General features: G+C 41.7%; 1 protein-coding gene across 1 annotated transcript; it reads right to left on the bottom strand.

The window, feature by feature from the left end:
• Positions 1 to 216: 216 nt before the first annotated feature.
• On the bottom strand, positions 217 to 17,940 carry LOC124278401 (heparanase-like). The gene is made up of 16 exons (XM_046714117.1): positions 17,796 to 17,940; positions 13,612 to 13,777; positions 13,274 to 13,324; positions 12,165 to 12,279; positions 11,155 to 11,270; positions 10,845 to 10,985; positions 10,348 to 10,503; positions 7,237 to 7,367; positions 6,780 to 6,953; positions 6,376 to 6,544; positions 4,673 to 4,723; positions 4,126 to 4,326; positions 3,592 to 3,706; positions 2,635 to 2,750; positions 1,517 to 1,657; positions 217 to 441 (listed from the first exon to the last, which is right to left on the bottom strand). Exons 1-16 carry the CDS (start codon positions 17,938 to 17,940, stop codon positions 261 to 263), a joined length of 2,169 nt encoding a protein of 722 aa, XP_046570073.1. The 3' UTR covers positions 217 to 260.
• Positions 17,941 to 18,311: the final 371 nt, after the last annotated feature.

Below are 18,311 nucleotides of genomic sequence, written 5' to 3'. Positions count from 1 at the left end.
ACGTTAAAGGAGTCGCGAAAATGGGAATTAAACCGCTCACTCACTCAACTTCATTATCCAGGCTGTTGCCTATAAAAGTGTTGTCACTTGAATGAACCACTGCTTCAATACTAAATTCCCCCCTGCTGTTGGTCAGCTCCCTCGATGGCCGAAATAATGCTGATGTGGCTATAAATTTGTACTCAATCTTTACTATCTTCAATGAACGTCCCTATATATATGGTAAAATATTTATTGTAAGACCAGTTACATTTCCACAGCTAGCCAATTATGGGCACGTGAGTGTGTGATTTACATGCTGCAGCATTAGCGTGGGGTATTACAATGAACCCGAATGACTTTCCAGGGACAGTCACTGATCCAGTTGTGACAGTCTTCGGTGATAGATGAGGCAGTTGGCCGTTGACTAACGTTAGTAGCTTTCCATTGAGACTCACTTTCCTGAAATAAAACTCCACGTAATAACTATGAGATATTTAGATATTGTTCCGAACAGAAATCTTTATGACAGCAATGTATACATCGAGGGAAGTATCCACCTTTTTTCGGATTTCTGAATCAATCTGTCCTCCTGGAAGTCCCGAAACATTCAAAGGAAATTTATATTTACCAGATTTTTAAATGCAGCATTTTTGTCATTTTAAGTTTGGCTAAACTTGACCAAAATCGCCAGCTGCTGAATGGTTGATATAAATCCAGCTAGGGTCCATGCAGGTAGCCAAAGTACTGTAAGCCCCCGTGGTCCCTAGTATGGTGATCAGCCTTCAAGTGCTTGTGATATATTGACCGTTTTTATATTGTATTGTTGTCTATAGTGATATCTTTTTAATGATAGCGTACTAGCTTTAAATTAAGAGCTGTGATACTCTACTAGGTTTACTGTCTTTCGATGACAGAATGTTTTATGTTCTACATTTATTGATCTTAATGTTGATATAAATTAAATTGTTCTCGTCACGATATGGCTGAAATATTGTCCATGTGACGTTAAACTCACTCACACACACTGAATCAATCTATGTATATTGTTGCAACCTTTATCATATCCCATTGTAAGATCCCCATTATATGATGAGGATCTGTTTATGAATCATAATGGAACGGTGATCATGCTAGGTATATTCAAGAAGGTGGCGCTCGTCATAAACGCATGACAAAACACTGGAACCCATCGCACATGTTAAATTGAGAATTGTATCGGACATCTTTGTCCCTCCTGCAACAAATTAGGAAAGGTCCTCCACATGTCTAATACACAACTTGTGAAAGCTTTAACGACGACTGAATTATGACGCTCGCTGGAAGTTTCGAAGAAAGAGCATGCTTGATTGGACATTAGTTACGATAACCACCCGTAACATCAATCTAACTCTCATTGTGGAAATTCCCTGCAGTTAGTCTACCTTTTGGTTTGGACCTGAAAGTGTCTGTAGGTTGGCAGGAGGAATTATTTGCTCGTGTGGCTATTGAAGGGTGTGAACCAGAAGGCGTTCAGGTTGAGGGGAGGTAGACTTACTTGCTAGTGAGTCCATCGACTGGCGTCAGCCAGAACACGTCTACGTGTTGGCCGGGAAATTGTGGAAAGTTAATGGAGGCAGTGGTATCCGTGGGCAGCAGGAAGTACATCGTCACACTGCCGGGTACGTAGCCATAGGAACTAAAACACAACACTAAATATTAGAGGACCGCTTCCCTTGGCTAAACATGAATCTGAACCTATTATGGTTTACTCCTATATTCCGTATTCATTATGTTTCATTCTTAATGGTGCACGGAAGAAGACGTATGTTAACACATGCTTTACAAATGAAGGAAAATGTAAGCAAACGATTGGCAAAATGATTGTGCGTCCATTTCGTTCCTCAGCCGGATCATATAAGAACACATGCAAATATGGTACTTTTTGTTACGCCGCCTGGTGTTCGGTATTATGGGGGTAAGACAAGTATGTTTGCCTTCGAGTCTGAGGTGTATATGATATACACGATATATTGCGACTTGGTATCTCAGTGGGCAAGAAGGGTATCATAGGTCCACATCGTCCACAGAATACTACATCTGACATTGTTTTAAACGTAGAAGATTTGCCATTTTAATTTTTGTTCAAGTTGCTAACTATGGCGAATGAATTGAATGGATGGTGTACATCCAGCTGGGATCCATGTAGGTAGCAAAAGTGCTGTAAGTACCAGCAGCCAGCACAAACACGTCCGTCCATCTATTCATCCATCCGTGAAGATCCGGGTTAGAACTGATCTTCAGTAACCCGTGCTTTTCGTACTTGACGCGACTAACGGGATCTGGTGGTCAGACTTGGTTGACACCTGTCACCGTTTCACAAATGGTTGGATCGATGTTCATGCTGTTGATGACTGGATTGTCTGGTTCAGACTCTTTTAGCTGCAGACCGCCGTCATATAGCTGGAATAATGGTAAGTGCGGCCTAAAACTAAACTCACTCACTTATTCATCCATCCCTATTTGTAAAATCAATAAATGTGATTCCGATCCACAGTTCTTGGTATCTAACCTCACCCTGCCTCCATCGCATTCAACGGAGATATTTGTTATGAATCTACGTGTAAAAAGGCTAATGCATTTTCATATCTGGCTGATTTTAGGGGTTGAATTTACGTTGATCGCTTTGTGCAGTGGGCGTAGGCTCTGATGGTGCTGTTGCCCACGTTCGTGTTTACTGAAAGCACGGCGCCTTCCACCAGTCTCTTGTAGAGGACAGTTAACCAGTAGTCCTGCAGTTGAAGACATGAATAAAACACTATCATTACATTACATTAATATAGATAGAAATATAGGAATGATTTAATTCACTACTAGCATTATATAGTTTGCTATGTTAAATGTTTACTTAATTTATTGCCTACAGTTTTTTATCCTGTGATATGAATTTGCCTAACTATTTATTATTGTAACATCTATTAAATATTTCAATTCCGTCAGTGTCGTTAGTTTTATTCTGTTACGCGCCATCATGTGCAATCTTCTTTGCCAATGATGAGAAATAAATATCTTTGATCGTTATCGCGCAAACTGCTGTGTCCAAATGTGGTGTAAGGGAATCTAAATCTCTGTTAAGATAGACGTCCACATGACCAAGAATATATAACATCAATGAAGTGTGTGAGTGATTATATGTTTTAACGCCTCATCAGAAATCTTGTACCACTTGGAGCCAAGCATCACATTTAATCAAATTCATTGCATGATGGGTGATTGTTTCATTCCTTGATATACATGCATACCATTAATTGCACTTTAAGTTGTTTCACCACCTGTTTTAATAGCCTGAGTCATGACTGAAATACATCACCAAAGTAAACGCATACGTAAAATATCAAATGTAATTGGTTTCAGATTAGTCAGTCTTGAATTTTCAGTGAAACACACCCCACTGGTCTTAAAATCAAAACTGTGGTACATTCTATCCTTCCCAATTCCTACTTTACACACCCCAGCCACATTCCCTGAAAAAGGTTTCATTTTGTGGGCTGGTCTGTTTGTAAAAATTAAACACTATATTTGAAAACTGGATATTTGATCCACACATGAACAACTGGTCGCTTGCATACTTACAGGCAATGGATCAAAGGTACGATGGTCAATCAGTCCATAGGTTCCGGCGTAGAAATCCTGTCTGAGAACTCCTTTCAACCCCATCCGGGCAGCAATACCAAGCTTGTCCAGCCACCTGAACAGTGTACACTTTCAAAAGGCGGTGTCGATGTTGCATTTGAATGTAAGTCCCTGTTACTTTACTTAACTAACGTTCTTACAACTGAAGACAGATCTTATCTTGGGCTACTTATTCTGTATATGTCACTTATGAAGAATTATCATAGACTACCATCGATCATCATTATGCGAATAGGGGGCGGTTGGATCGCCTAATGGTTAAAGCGTTCGCTCGTCACGCAGAAGACCCGGGTTTGATTCCCCCATGGGTACAATGTATGAAGCCCATTTCTGGTGTCCCCCGCCATCATATTGCTGGAATATTGCTAAAAGCGGCGTTATACAGAACTCACTCACTCTTGAACACATTATGCGAGTATAGTTGATTCAGGTACAAAGTGTATAGTGGTTATATTCAGCTCATGTTTTACGCACAGAAACCCAGCGACGTATCTGTCGGACATCCCCGAAGCACCGCCATGATGACAGGAGGACGTCTCTCCCAGCCAGAGTGGGGTATGTGGGTTTGTGTGTTTTGACACATCTATCCCTGCATGTATGTAACTGACCAGTGTGTCCATCAACTTGGTACTGGTGAAATCAGAGAGGTGTGCAGTATGGCCATTGGTGTAGTAACTGTAAGAAATAAGGGTGGGTTTGACAGTGTTTAGCATCTTCCTTGCCAAGTTGGAAACATTGCGAACCAGTGTTTTGACTTTTTGGTAACTGCAGTCACGCGTGCCATGGTGAACTTTCACGACTGATAATAACTAGCAATATTTCAGAAAGTCAGTTTCATATCATTTATATGTCATTTTCATGTGACAAATGTGGACTCCAGTAATGTGTCAGTAAGTCAAGGACATATTATATGTAACTGTATGTAAGTAGGAAAGAAATCAGATTAGAATATTAAACCATACTGAAAACGTATTTGAGCAATATCAAACAATGTATGAATATCAAATATAACTGCACGTACTGGTGAAAGGTTATTCTGTCCACGGCCTTGTCTCCTCCTGCTCTGAGGAAACTGAGGAAAGAAGAATGACCTGGGAAGTCTGCGTGATTAACTATAAAATGTTAGGTGTTCATGTGTCGATTGTCGAGCATTATCGTCATAAATTATCGTCACGTATTGTAGTGGCCAGTATATATATCCCGTTCTAAACATTGTAAACTGTGGTCAAGTTTCCCACACAGGCCAAGGCTGGATGTCCTACGTGAACATAAACAGTTCTCCGGTAGTCCTGATATTACAGAAACTGTCATATCTTGCTGTATTAGACCGTAGGTGTTTAAGGAGATTACAGATTGCACTTGATTCCAAAATTATTAATATATTGTAACTTCCACACAACTGACCACATGACAGGGTAATACCTTCCTTACAACTAATTACTGTTACAACATGTGAACATCCTGAGTCCTAACAGAAACAATGTAAAAATGCCCACGATACATTGCTCTGCAGTGTAACAACGACAGGGTCCTGCCCTGTTATTATGCCTGGGTATTAGCTTAGCGACCATGTGCACGCCATACGTATTTCTGAATTGTGTCATCGACTGAGCAGGATACTAGGTGTCATCACGAGGTAATGGGGATTCATGAACATGGGTAGGACATGTTTACCTGTTCGCGCACTACTGATGACATCACACGGTGATGAACATCCACATGTGACTCATTTGTTTGATAGTCAAGACTTGGTAGTGTTGGACAACTATCACTTTTATGTGTCACCAAATTTTATCAATGCCGAGGACCCGTGAAGGTTCAGGTTAGAATTGATCTTCAGTAACCCATGCTTGTCGTAAGAGGCGATTAACGGGATCAGGTGGTCAGGCTCGATTATTTACAGACTGTCACCAAATAGCTGGAATATTGCTGAGTGCGGCGTAAAAAAAAGCTGACCTCTTCTGTGTTGTAACACAAATGAAATTATGCAAACTTTTCCCTCCTTGTAAGCCCCGGAATCATTGAATTTCTGCACAGTAGTCATAGTAATAAATTAACAGGAATTTCTAAGTCATTCTTCAATCAAAGTGTGCTACCGACAGGGTAAGACATCTTCATAGTTTTAGCGAACACTTGCTGTCATCACTAAGTTTCAGTAGTCCATATCATAAAATATTCATTGTTATTTTGTTTTTGTACCTGAGGGACTCTGTTTCTCTGGATAGCGAAGATCGGATATCCCTTTGCACTGACGTTTTATACTTACAAAACATGGCGAGCATATATCCTCCATTTTTTCTTTTCTTATACACTGAGAAATCAATATTTGAAATGCTGGCCTACCTCATTGATAATTAGGGCAAAAACATTTAGACAATGACTAGGCGCCCCAGTGGTAACCATATTTAGATTGGTTTCTTTCGATGCACAGTCATGAATCAGAATGTATGCTGGGATGAGTAAAATCAAAACACGGTAATAACATTTGGAAAATAAGTGACGATGTGATATCGTTCGAAAAACGTTAATTAGATAATCCTCGTAAGGGGGATGCCATACCTGAACAAGTATTAAAGGAAACAAATGACATCGCCTCATCTATTTCATCTGTTTATATGCATAAAGACTGATACTCTCCAATAAGAACGACTCTCGAATGTGACAAGGGATGACTTCTGGTAGAAAGATTTCAGAAAGTGTCGTACGTCTCACTGCTGTACTCACTCAGTCAAGTATTTTCCTGATCGAGTTACAGAGGTCATGTCAGGTCCAATTATTTGTGTTGTCTCATACCCGGGCGTCGATTGGAGCAGCTTCTTGAAGTTGTAGTAGTCCCGTCCCAACTGACTGGCACTCACCGTGGTGTTATGCTGCCCAAGGAATATGTCAGGTTCTGTAACAATTAACACTCTTCTGAGAACATATGAAGAAATGTTATTTTCTTCAGAGACCTAATAGAGGGCACTGTGCCCTGATTCTGAAGAGAAGTGGGAAATGATTGACACAATTTCTAAAATTCAGGAAACAAAATTACAAGTTGTCACATTGTATTGAATTCGAGTCATTTTACAGAAGTATCATGGCAACTTTCAGTTTTCATCTTTCTATGCATATGGTTATATTGATACCATTTCCGAGTTCAAGGCCTGCCAGGTGGTAACCCTTTGCTTTGGTGTATTCCAGCAATCTTTTTGAGTTGTAAGGATCCCAGTGACCATCCTTCCTCTTCAGTACGTTCAGGCCAAATATTAACTTCCAGTTGACATCCTGGACAAATCTATTGGCAGCATCCCAGGTAGCTCCTGCAGACACAACAGGCGTAACGATAATGAGGTCCCATTTGCTTATGATGCTCTAATATTTGATGCACCTGATATTATCCAGCTTCAGTGATAATGACGGAATTCTTAGACACAGGTCCAATGCATGAAAATACTATAACACGGCAAACCATACTCAAGATGGAAGTAGATACACCCACCTGTGAAATGTGAATGTATGATTACTGCGTTTGGCCTCCCAGATAAGCACATGTGCAGTACCATAGCTCCACAAAGTACATGTATCATAAAAAGATCAACGCACCTGTTAATGCACGGCTGCTGTCTACTGTGCCATGACCTGTAGGGAGAAAGGTCAGGGTGTCCCCAGTAGTGCCTCCAATCCTCAGATAGCATGGCGACAAACCTCTAGCCAGGGTTCGAACTTTGTGAGAGCTGGAGGAAAACAACATCGTAACAAAGGGACAATCAGTTACCGTCTTTAAGCATATTTGCGTCGAGACAGAAACAACGAGCTGAAACACCACAGACCTAGAAACGTTACAAGCAGTCCGTTATATGCAGTTCGTTACATGTAGTTCCTTACATGCAGTTCCTTACCTGCAGTCTGTTACATGCAGTTCGTTACATGTAGTTCCTTACATGCAGTTACTTACATGCAGTCCGTTACATGCAATTCGTTACATGTAGTTCGTAGCATGCAGTTAGTTACATGTAGTTCGTAACATGTAGTTCGTTAAATGTAGTTCGTAACGTGCAGTTTGTAGCATGTAGTTCGTAACATGCAGTTCGTTACATTATAAGGGTAATGGTATTTTTGAGGGCATTATCATTTGCAGAAGCCAGAGGTCTTCCATTAACAAAGACCGAGGGCTTCTGCAAATGATAATGCCCTCAAAAATACCATTACCGTTATTATTGCTAAAATACATGGAATTTGTGTTGAAAAGAAAAAGGAAACAATGAAGGAATCTGACTGTAAGTTTACCCAAATCAATTTCTGCCGGGCTTGACTGCCCGAATGCAATTACGTCATCGAACAATTCAAGTGACGTCACAACAGAAAGTGACGATATTCGACCTTGGCCTTTGACAAGACCATAGCCTGCAACATGTCAAACTATGACAGTGCTCGGTTTTGGTCCATCAACAGTCTTAATAGTGCAATTGTTAAGGTTAGCACCAACAAGAAAGCCAATATTACCGCTATTTAAAGCGGGAATTTGGGTTGCTTTGACTTGTTTGACCAAGAATATCTGCCAGTCGAAAGCCAATTAATGTCGAACTATGACGTCACTTGACAACAGAACTGATAGTGGCCCGTCGTTAAGGTTGAGCGGTCCAATATCATTTGCAGTGGACCGCAAATTTCTGATAATGGGAGGGCCGCTTCATGATAATTCCAGGTATTTTAGCTACAAGTAGTTCGTAACATGCAGTTCGTTACATGTGGTTCATTACATGCAGTTCGCTACATGCAGGTCTTTACATGCAGTTTCCTAAATGCAGTCCGTTACATCTAGTTAGTTACACGCAGTCCGTTATATGCAGTTTGTAACATGTAGTCCGTTACGCATTGTCCGTCGTATGCACTTCGTTACATGCATTTCGTTACATGCAGTCCGCTATACACAGTCCGTTACATGCAGTCCGCTATACACAGTTCGTTACATGTTGTTCGTTACATGAGGTTCGTTACATGTAGTCCGTCGTATGCAGTTCGTTACATGCAGTTGGTTACATGTAGTTCGTTACATGCAGTTGGTTACATGCAGTTCGTTACATGCAGTCCGTTACATGAAGTTTGTTACATGCAGTCCGTCACATGCAGTTCCTTACATGCACTTCCCTACATGCAGTCCGATATATGAAGTTCGTTACATGCAGTTCGTTACATGCAGTCCGTTACAAGTAGATCATTACATGAAGTTCGTTATATGCAGTCCGTTACATGCAGTCCCGTTCATGCAGTTCCTTACATGCAGTCCGTTACACGTAGTTCGTTACACCCAGTCCGTTATATGCAGTTCGTAACATGCATTTCGTTACATGTATTTCGTTACATGCAGTCCGTTACATGTAGTCAGTTACATGCAGTTCGTTACATGCAGTTCGTTACTTGCAATCCGTTACATGAAGTTCGTTACATGCAGTCCGTTACATGGAGATCATTACATGCAGTCCGTTACATGTAGATCATTACATGAAGTTCGTTATATGCAGTCCGTTACATGCAGTCCCGTACATGCAGTTCGTTACATGCAGTCCGTTACACGTAGTTCGTTACACCATGTCCGTTATATGCAGTTCGTAACATGCATTTCGTTACATGTATTTCGTTACATGCAGTTCGTTACATGTAGTTCGTTACATGCAGTCCGTTACATGTAGTTCGTTACATGCATGGCCGGAACAAAAACCAAACACGTCGATGTATTTGTAAGTTCTATATAAACGTAGTTTACTGCATGACTGTGTTCAGAGAACGCATTTTGAAATTTAAATGAATAGAACTTTCAGTAACTTGGAGTTTATTGACGGCCTACTTACTTGAGGTCCAGTCCTTTCCAGTGCTGTGGGGTGGGCAGTAGACTGGAGTCCAGTGTTACGCCAACAAACAAGTCATCAGTAATTGAAACTGCGTGTGTTGTTGTAACTGTGACATCAACATGGACTACTCCCGCTGTGTGGGATATGAAGGTGGTGACCAGGAGGAGAGCTGACAGCGCTACCTTCATTGTCTGAGACTTTTCTGATCTGAATGAATTCCACGCTAAATCTGCGATCTGGTATGGCTTTATACAGACTGTGTTATCTGCAGATTAAATCGGGCCTGTGCCATTTTGAATGATTTATCTATTTAGGTTGACACCGTTTCTTTATCACGCACTAATATAACATCACGCACTTATATAACATCACGCACTTACATAACAAACCTTACACGTGAAAAGACAAGGAGTGCCAACCTTGAACAGGTCTAATCTGGTGTATTAATGAAGAAGAAATAGCTCGTTATATTTACAGGCACTTTCAGCAACAAGGTGACACAATGGCATATTAACGAAAACTATATCGAGCGTAATCCGTGTTGTACATGCGGATTATCGTTGTTACCTTCAGATAGCTTAGGGTAAAGATGTATTGAAGCCTTCAGGTCTTGCTCTCAGTCACGAGTGTAATGCTGATTTGTATACAACATATTTCACGTCATATGGGCCACGATGCAGTTGGTTTTACATGCGTGAGTTAATCACGTAAATTCATAACCTTGGTTAAAAATAGGAAAAATCGAGATGGTATGAACTTAATTTAATTACAAAATAACAGATAACTGAATCAAGAATACATGTTATGATTTCTTTTTACAACAAGTGCTGACAGTACTTCTGAATCATTCTGTGAACATCATCACTGACTGCTGCAGGCAGCCACGTCAGCCTCAGGGAAGACGAGGAACCCGAATGACTTCCCGGGGAAGGTAACAGTGCTTCTTTCCATCCTGTAAGGTTTAAGCTCCGGCAGCGTATTATTGACAAGCTTTATCGGGTTGTTGTTCAAGGCCACGGTTCTGAGATAGCGAAGACTGATTATGAACTTTACATGATAATTGTATATTGTAATTTTCCTGAATAATATTTGCGTGTAGATGTTATAAGTGTTTTAATGGCAATTCACCCATATCACGTTTCAAGTGAATTTTGGGGGCCTATTCCAGAAGAAATTACATAGTTAATTTTCCACCCGTAGCAACTTCTAAACTCTCATTGTGGAAATTCCCTGAGAGTGATTCTACCTATTGGTGTAAACCAGAAAGTGTATGTAGATTGACAGGAGGGGGTGTTTTGAAAATAGTGAGTGAGTCTATTGAATGGAGTGAACTAGAAGACTTCAGGTTGGGGAGGGACTTACTTGCTGGTGAGTCTACCGACTGGCGTCAGCCAGAACACATCTACAGGTTGGCCGGGAAATTGTGGAAACGAAATGGAGGTAGTGTTATCCGTGGGCAGCAGGAAGTACATCGTCACACTGCCGGGCACGTAGCCATAGGAACTAAAACACAACACTTAATATTAGACGACCGTTCCCTTGACATGAACATGAATCGTAATTCAGTATTGTTTATGTTCATTCCAATTATCTTTTAAAACGTACATTATGATGAAAGAAACAAATGTAGAGATATGTCGCCATTTGCTTAACCTGTGATTTTGCAATTTACTTGGATGGCTTTGTGCAGTGGGCGTAGGCTCTGATGGTGGTGTTGTCCACGCTCGCCTCCACAGAAAACACGGCGTCTCCCACCAAACTCTTGTACAGGACAGTTAACCAGTAGTCCTGCAGTTGAAGACATGATCAAAACAAAATCAATAATCTGTCATTAACGGTAAAAGTCACTACATTCATGTGTTGCTACATTAAACGTTCATTTCAACATATTGCTCAAATTAATTTAAGTGTCAAAAATTGTGTCTTTAAAGAGGAAAACAATAACTACACTGACCGATTCAAAATATGGATACTTGAAACATCTATTCGATATTATAACTCAGCTCGAAATCAGTGAAATCAGAGACGTGAACAGTATGATTAAAGTCGATATACCTGTCCAAAAGATATCGTGTGACTACAGAATCAAGAAAGAAAGAAGGAAACGGATCATCTCTATACTTACAGGTAATGGATCAAAGGCCGTTTCTATACTTACAGGCAATGGATCAAGGGCCGTTTCTATACTTACAGGTAATGGATCAAAGGCCGTCTCTATACGTACAGGCAATGAATCAAAGGTCGTCTCTATACATACAGGCAATGGATCAAAGGTCGTTTCTATACTTACAGGCAATGGATCAAAGGTCGTCTCTATACATACAGGCAATGGATCAAAGGTCGTCTCTATACTTACAGGCAATGGATCAAAGGCCGTATCTTTACTTACAGGTAATGAATCAAAGGCCGTCTCTATACTTACAGGTAATGAATCAAAGGCCGTCTCTATACTTACAGGCAATGGATCCAAGGTCGTTTCTATACATACAGGCAATGGATAAAAGGTCGTCTCTATACATACAGGCAATGAATCAAAGGCCGTCTCTATACTTACAGGCAATGGGTCAAAGGTCGTCTCTATACGTACAGGCAATGAATCAAAGGCCGTCTCTATAGTTACAGGCAATGGATCAAAGGTTGTCTATACTTACTGGCAATGGATCAAAGGTCGTCTCTACTTACAGGTAATGGCTCAAATGTATCAGTGTCAATCAGTGCATAGCTTCCAGCGTAGAAATCCTGTCTCAGCACTGCTTTCAGCCCCATCCTAGCAGCAATACCAAGCTTGTCCAGCCACCTGGACAGTGTACACTTTCAAAAGGTGGTATAGATGTTCCATTTATTTGAACACTTCTGTTGTATTACGAGTACTTTACAAAAGTCCTCAAAATTAGGGAAAAATACTTGTTTCTTAGGAATAATTTAGGAAAGAATTATAATGAATAGACATTGTTCATTATATTGCGTGTATAGGTGTCAAAGGTACGAGGTGGGCATTGTTTAATATCTGTTCCTGTCTTACGTACAGAAACCCAGCGACGTATCTGTCGGAGATTCCAGGAGCACCACCATCATAACAGGAGGACGTCTCCCCCAGCCAGACTGGGGTAAGTGGGTTGGTGCGTCTTGACACATTCAGCCCTGTCTCTATAACACTGACCAAGCGGTCCATCAACTTGGAATCGGTAAAATCAGAGAGCTGTGCAGTATGCCCATTGGTGTAGTATCTGTTCGAAACAAGGCTAGACTTGATACCAATGTTTCATCCACCTTTTCTGGTTGTAAATATCACAAACACATAAAACATGTAATACACGAGTGAGTGCTAGCACAACTAATTATAACATTATTTAGCCTCATATTATCCCATCATTTAACACATGTGATGAGGAACTTCAACGACAGATAAAACACAGGATTATCATGGATAAAACAAAACATTGGTGATGTTTCAGGTGTTACATTCCAAGGTATATTCAGTCAAAATTTATCAAACATATTTTAAGGCCTACAAATATGATTGAAATGAAATATTTGAACAGAGTAAGTGATCTTGTCATAAAAGTCCACAGTAAACACTTGGGCATTTAGACTGCCTGACTGATTGAGTTTGGTTTTACGCCGCTTTTAGCAATATCACGACGGGGGACACTAGAAATGGGCTTCACTCACTGTACCCATGTGAGTATTCGAAACCGGGTCTTCGGCGTGACGAGCCAACGCTTTAATCACTAGACTACCCCACCGCCCCGGCAGTTTAGAACATTTCATAGATACCAAAATCAACCTACTGGTGGAAGGTTATCCTGTCTACGGCTTTGTCCCCGCCTCCTGTGAAGAAACTGGAAACAAGGTGGGGTTAAATTATGAGTAATATTATTATAATGTCTTATCTGATTATATAACGATTGTTTATCAAAATAACCGCAAACCATAAATCAAACTTAACATTCCTCAACCAAGCACCAACTGACAAATCCGTAGGGGACTGTTTACAAATGTAAGTATTTTGTGGTTAACTCTTGTGTAAACTATATTAAACGCTCTCATGCGATATGGTTGACGCTAGTTGTGTGACAACAGCTCTTAAGTAAATTCATTGACACAAATGTCAGATGAATGCACTTACTCAGCAAAAAACGGTGTTCTTGACCCCGTTACAGACGCCATATCAGGTCCAATTACTGGTGTTATCCCATATCCTGGTATCGTTTTGAGCAACCTGTGGAAGTTGTAGAAGTCCATACCCAACTTACTGCCAGTGATGTTATATGTCCCATTGAAATGGTCAGGTTCTGCAACAATTTGAAAATGTTCACTATAAATTGTATAGTTATATACTTATCCTATCTCACGTCTTGTACCTCCTCTCTCTTCAATTCAACCTGCTGAGTGGAAAGGAACTGCAAATAAAACATCCTTGGCATCACTAGCCCCTACGCCCGAGCGCTGCCCCCTTATAAGGACGCCTGGGCAACCTCACGGGAAGCATGCAGCACACACCACTACCTACTCACGTGACCGTCTTACCATAATCATCCTCGTTCTTGGAGCAAAGTAAACAATCTGAGTAGTGGGGAGGCCTGGCGGGCATCCATCGCGTCAGATAGGATAAGTATATAAATATTAGGGCTGTGCAATATTATCGTAATATGGTTCAGATTCTGCAATATATTGGGTCATCCAGAGTTAGCTCCCATTGAATTATCTTCCCTTGATTTCCATTCCAACAATATGTGCTCTAAAAGTGGAAAAATGTACTTTTATTTCTGTTGGTTTCATGTAACATTTTACAAGTGGAAGCTCCAAGAGTACCAAATGTTCTACCAAATTCTTGGTTTTGTGGGTTTAAATGGTTTTATTTGTGCTATTTTGGAGGAATTAAGTAGCCTCAAATGGCCAATTTTTATATTTCGACTTATTCAGGCTGAATTTGTCTCTCGTCTGAAATTGTCTCTCATGCGGAAATCGAGTTTTCTATAAATTTATAATTCAAAGGGATTCTATGTATTTACCGTTCAAAAACGTTAATAAACTGATATATTTTCAATTCAAAACAATTTTACACGTAAGAGAGCACACTTGTACCAGTTCAGTGCACAATTTCGAATTGCAGAATCGGAAAATCCATTCCATTTTAGTATCACCCATCAGCGTTTCAACACCCTCCAATAATTTCACGTCCTTCTCACTAAAATTCTAAATTTACACAGGTGCCTCCAAAGTTGTCTTTTTAAAGGCTCTTCTTGTAAGTAGTGCCTGAGGGACCATTTCACAACTCACATTGTTTTGTTATTTTTGTTCGTTTCATAATGGGATATCTGTTGTCGATTTATTATAAAAGGCCTAAGTCTTATAAATTCTGCAGGACTGTATAATGACATTGTACTCAAGGATCTTAGTTAATTAGTAAGAAGACATCGTGTCGCACACAGAGAGCTATTATGAATTTATGATGTCAGCACTTCGGTAGAAACCTTCCAGTCTATATATATTACAATATGTATTGCAATATCTCTTAAATTATTGCAATATATCACAATATGAGAAACAGGGCAATATCCAGAACTAATAATTATACAATATAGTTAAAATTTCCGAGTTTTTAAACTTATCCTATCTGTACTTATCACACGGTCGAACGGGAGATTACCCAGATCAGGACAGTGCGAACAGCTGACGCTGTACAGCCTGCAGTCAACCATAGATAGCATTACACAAGGGAGTCCTGTTACGAAACTCCAAACTCCTAAGCTTGTGACTGGCTTTCCAGAACTCCATGGTCTACTAAGCACAACGACTCCCATGGAGATGGGTACTCTCGAGGAAATTGGTGTTCAACCGCAACCTTCGTACGAAACGAAAGGACGCACCTTTTGGTGTGTAAAACTCGCCAAGGCACGAGTTACAGAAGGCGTCAGTAAACTAAAGTCTTTCGACCTTAATCTGGCCCCCACTTGCTTCGTGATTGTCCCTGCAGACACCATCACAACTCGGAAAGCTTACTATTTTTACATTCAGTTCCGAACGACATCAAACGATTTTCACTTTCTATAACAACTTGTCAAAAGATGTGTCCAGAAACTTATGAGCATAACGCAACGAATCCAAAAGGAATACAGGGAGGACCCACTTTACTGACGTAATTGCTCCGTAGAGTAGAGGTTAGTAAGCGGGAGTGGTGATCACTTCTGTCTCAGGATACAAGATTTTGCCTTGAAGTCTATGATGAAGCTACACTGTGGCTGTACCCCAGTGTGTAACTAGGTGAGGTAGATCGAAACCAATAATAAACTAGAACAAAAGGCAGACATATTCAGTAATTACAAGGAAGCAATGAACCGAACGCGGTACACGTCCCTTTATCTGCGTTGGCGGGCTGATGATAGCTGCTGCATGGGCACAAAGGGTCCGAACTGACGTAGTCCTTGGACATCAGTCACGGAGACGTCTCGCATGTATTGTGAAGAGAAGACTGTATCGGATCGCCAAAAACACCCTTCCATAATGGATGTCAAGGAACAGTTACTATGTAGAACCATCGTTGAAGCTGGGGCTCGAGTTTCATGTTGACTAGAGGTGGTTGGGGGCGGTAACCCGGCAAAGGTGTAAGCCCATAGGATGGTAGAGCGCATCCAAAAAGATAGTGTAATCAGGGAGACTTCGGCTCTGGAGGCAGTTCCGTAACATCCGACGCTTTTGAGAGGGTTCAAGAAAGATCCTAACGGGGCACAATGACAAATGTCCAGAATCATCAGGCCCACGAAAGGTGGACAACAGGGGAAATGTAAAAGCTCCATTTGGTTGCCCTGCCAACTGGTTCTTCGCTACGAAGTCCCAATGGAGACCCAGGAAAAGCTGGCTATGCTTCTTCCGCTCAGACTTCACACGTTTGACATTCAGTGCATGGAGCTCAGATGAACGAGCTGCAGTAGCCAAAGCTACTAGGAAGAAGGTTTTAAACGTCACTTGCTGAAATTACTTCTCCTGAAGTGGTTTGTAGTCACTAGATACAAGACGCCGAAGGACAACAGAAAGATCCCAAGTCGGCAAACAGAACTTCCTAGACTGGGGTCGAATCCTCTTCCAGTTGTTAGAGAGATTGAGTTGATGTGCGATATGCCGTGTAGATTTAGCGTCTGTGGGGATCTGTGGTATAGGTCCGAGTGAGGATGAAGTAGAAGGTCATCTCGGTTGGGTAGAGGTACTGGGTTTGGCTCTGTAAGGCATAGTAGATCCACGAAGCAACTTCTAACTGGCCAATAAGGCGCGACTAAAACCAGAGATATCTCCCTTGTGGTTGACAGTTTCTGGGTTACCCTTGGAAGAATTGCCGGCGGAGGAAATGTATAGGTGTTGTGGCCGTCCCATGAGATTTCTAGTGCGTCTAGACCCCACGCTAGGTCATCCGGAATGGGGACACGAACCTCCGAAGTTGGTGTTTGAACCTGGTCACAATCATATCTACCTGTGGTCTGGTGATCGGGTAAACCAACGACCGGAATACCCGGGGAAGTAACTTCCACTCTGTCAGAGTACCCTATCGTGGAGGTGAGCCAAGAGACACTATCGTGGAGGTGAGCCAAAAGACCCTACCGTGGAGGTGAGCCAAAAGACCCTATCGTGGAGGTGAGCCAACAGACCCTATTGTGGAGGTGAGCCAACAGACCCTATTACAAGTATCGTCTCTCTAGTGGTTCGTAGAGCCATCACCTGATCCAAAGGGTAAGTCCGGTGAGATGGGACGAGGGGTAGAGGTGGCGATTCAATGACTGGCATCTCGTAACCATAAGCCAACGTTGAAAGTATGAATGGGTTGATGAGAATAGTCCAATTGGGGGCGAGGAGTCCTAATCTCCCACCTACCGGGGTATCCGAGATTGGCACGACCGGTGGTGGAAGGTCCCAGCCATGCAAGGAGTTCGGCGAGTTGGGTTTAGAGGGGTGCTAAGAGAAGCTACCATGGCCCTGCTTCCTAACGCGTCCATCTCTGAGTACCAGGTTTGAGGGAATGAACTCCGCTGCTTTTTCAAAGACTCCTGTAGGTCTGACTAAGAGGTCCCCTGATCGCGAGCAGATAACCGTCAAAATGGGTCAGCTGGTCCAGAACCATCTGAAACTGTTCCAACACCAGGGCCATAGAGTTGAATTCTGTGTTACTCCGCGTTTAGCAATAGTCCAGCAATATCACAGTGGCAGAAATAGGCTTCACACATTGTAACGATGTGGGGACTCAAACACGGCTCTTCAGCGTGACAAGCGAACACTTTAACCAGTTGGGTACCCCATCGCCCCTCAGAGACATAGACCCACGGATGTAAGCCTGATCATCAGAGTTGGCATGGTCGACCTCAGCCATAACAACGTCTACAGCCGACAGGAAGCAGTTAATACCGGGAAGCATACGACGTACAGCAGTATCCAGGTGAGCTAACCGATCCTCAATGAGGAAAGGCATCCTCATTCACCAGAAGTGCAACCACAAGCTTTGCAAACCCATGAAAATGGTTGGAAGGTTAGGAAAATCTCGGCAAACTAAACCAACCCTTGACTCGCTTCAGGTTACGAAATGCCTCATCCCACAAGGCCATCATTTGAGGAATGCAGGCACACGGTGAAAAGGAAACAGAGACCAAATCCCGACTGGGAATATAGTATGAGGTGGGTAAGTAATTCACTGAAGTACTCTTAGGCAAACGTAGTTTATCAACAACCCATGCTAGAACGTGCCCTGGCTTTAACATGTCAAAACTACCCTCCGGGGTAGAGACGTCATCCAAATAATGAATCGATTTGGTCTCCTGGTAGTAAACCACTTGTGTGATTCGG

Source organism: Haliotis rubra, unplaced genomic scaffold (genome assembly GCF_003918875.1).
Source record: "Haliotis rubra isolate DU_JTF1 unplaced genomic scaffold, ASM391887v1 Scf1061, whole genome shotgun sequence".
In the NCBI taxonomy this organism is placed as follows: domain Eukaryota; kingdom Metazoa; phylum Mollusca; class Gastropoda; order Lepetellida; family Haliotidae; genus Haliotis; species Haliotis rubra.
The sequence above is the reverse complement of the archived record's forward strand: the minus strand, read 5'-3'. Positions and strand labels throughout refer to the sequence as shown.

What these genes read in the sequence shown, in the direction of transcription:
- LOC124278401 (XM_046714117.1), bottom strand. Translation starts at nt 17,940, where the DNA reads ATGCCTTTCCTCATTGAGGATCGGTTAGCTCACCTGGATACTGCTGTA. An exon ending in AGGCCTTGAACTCGGAAATG is followed by an intron (nt 6,545 to 6,779) that starts GTATCAATATAA and finishes TAATTGTTACAG; the next exon opens with AACCTGACATATTCCTTGGG. An exon ending in CACTGCACAAAGCGATCAAC is followed by an intron (nt 1,658 to 2,634) that starts GTAAATTCAACC and finishes GTTGTGTTTTAG; the next exon opens with TTCCTATGGCTACGTACCCG.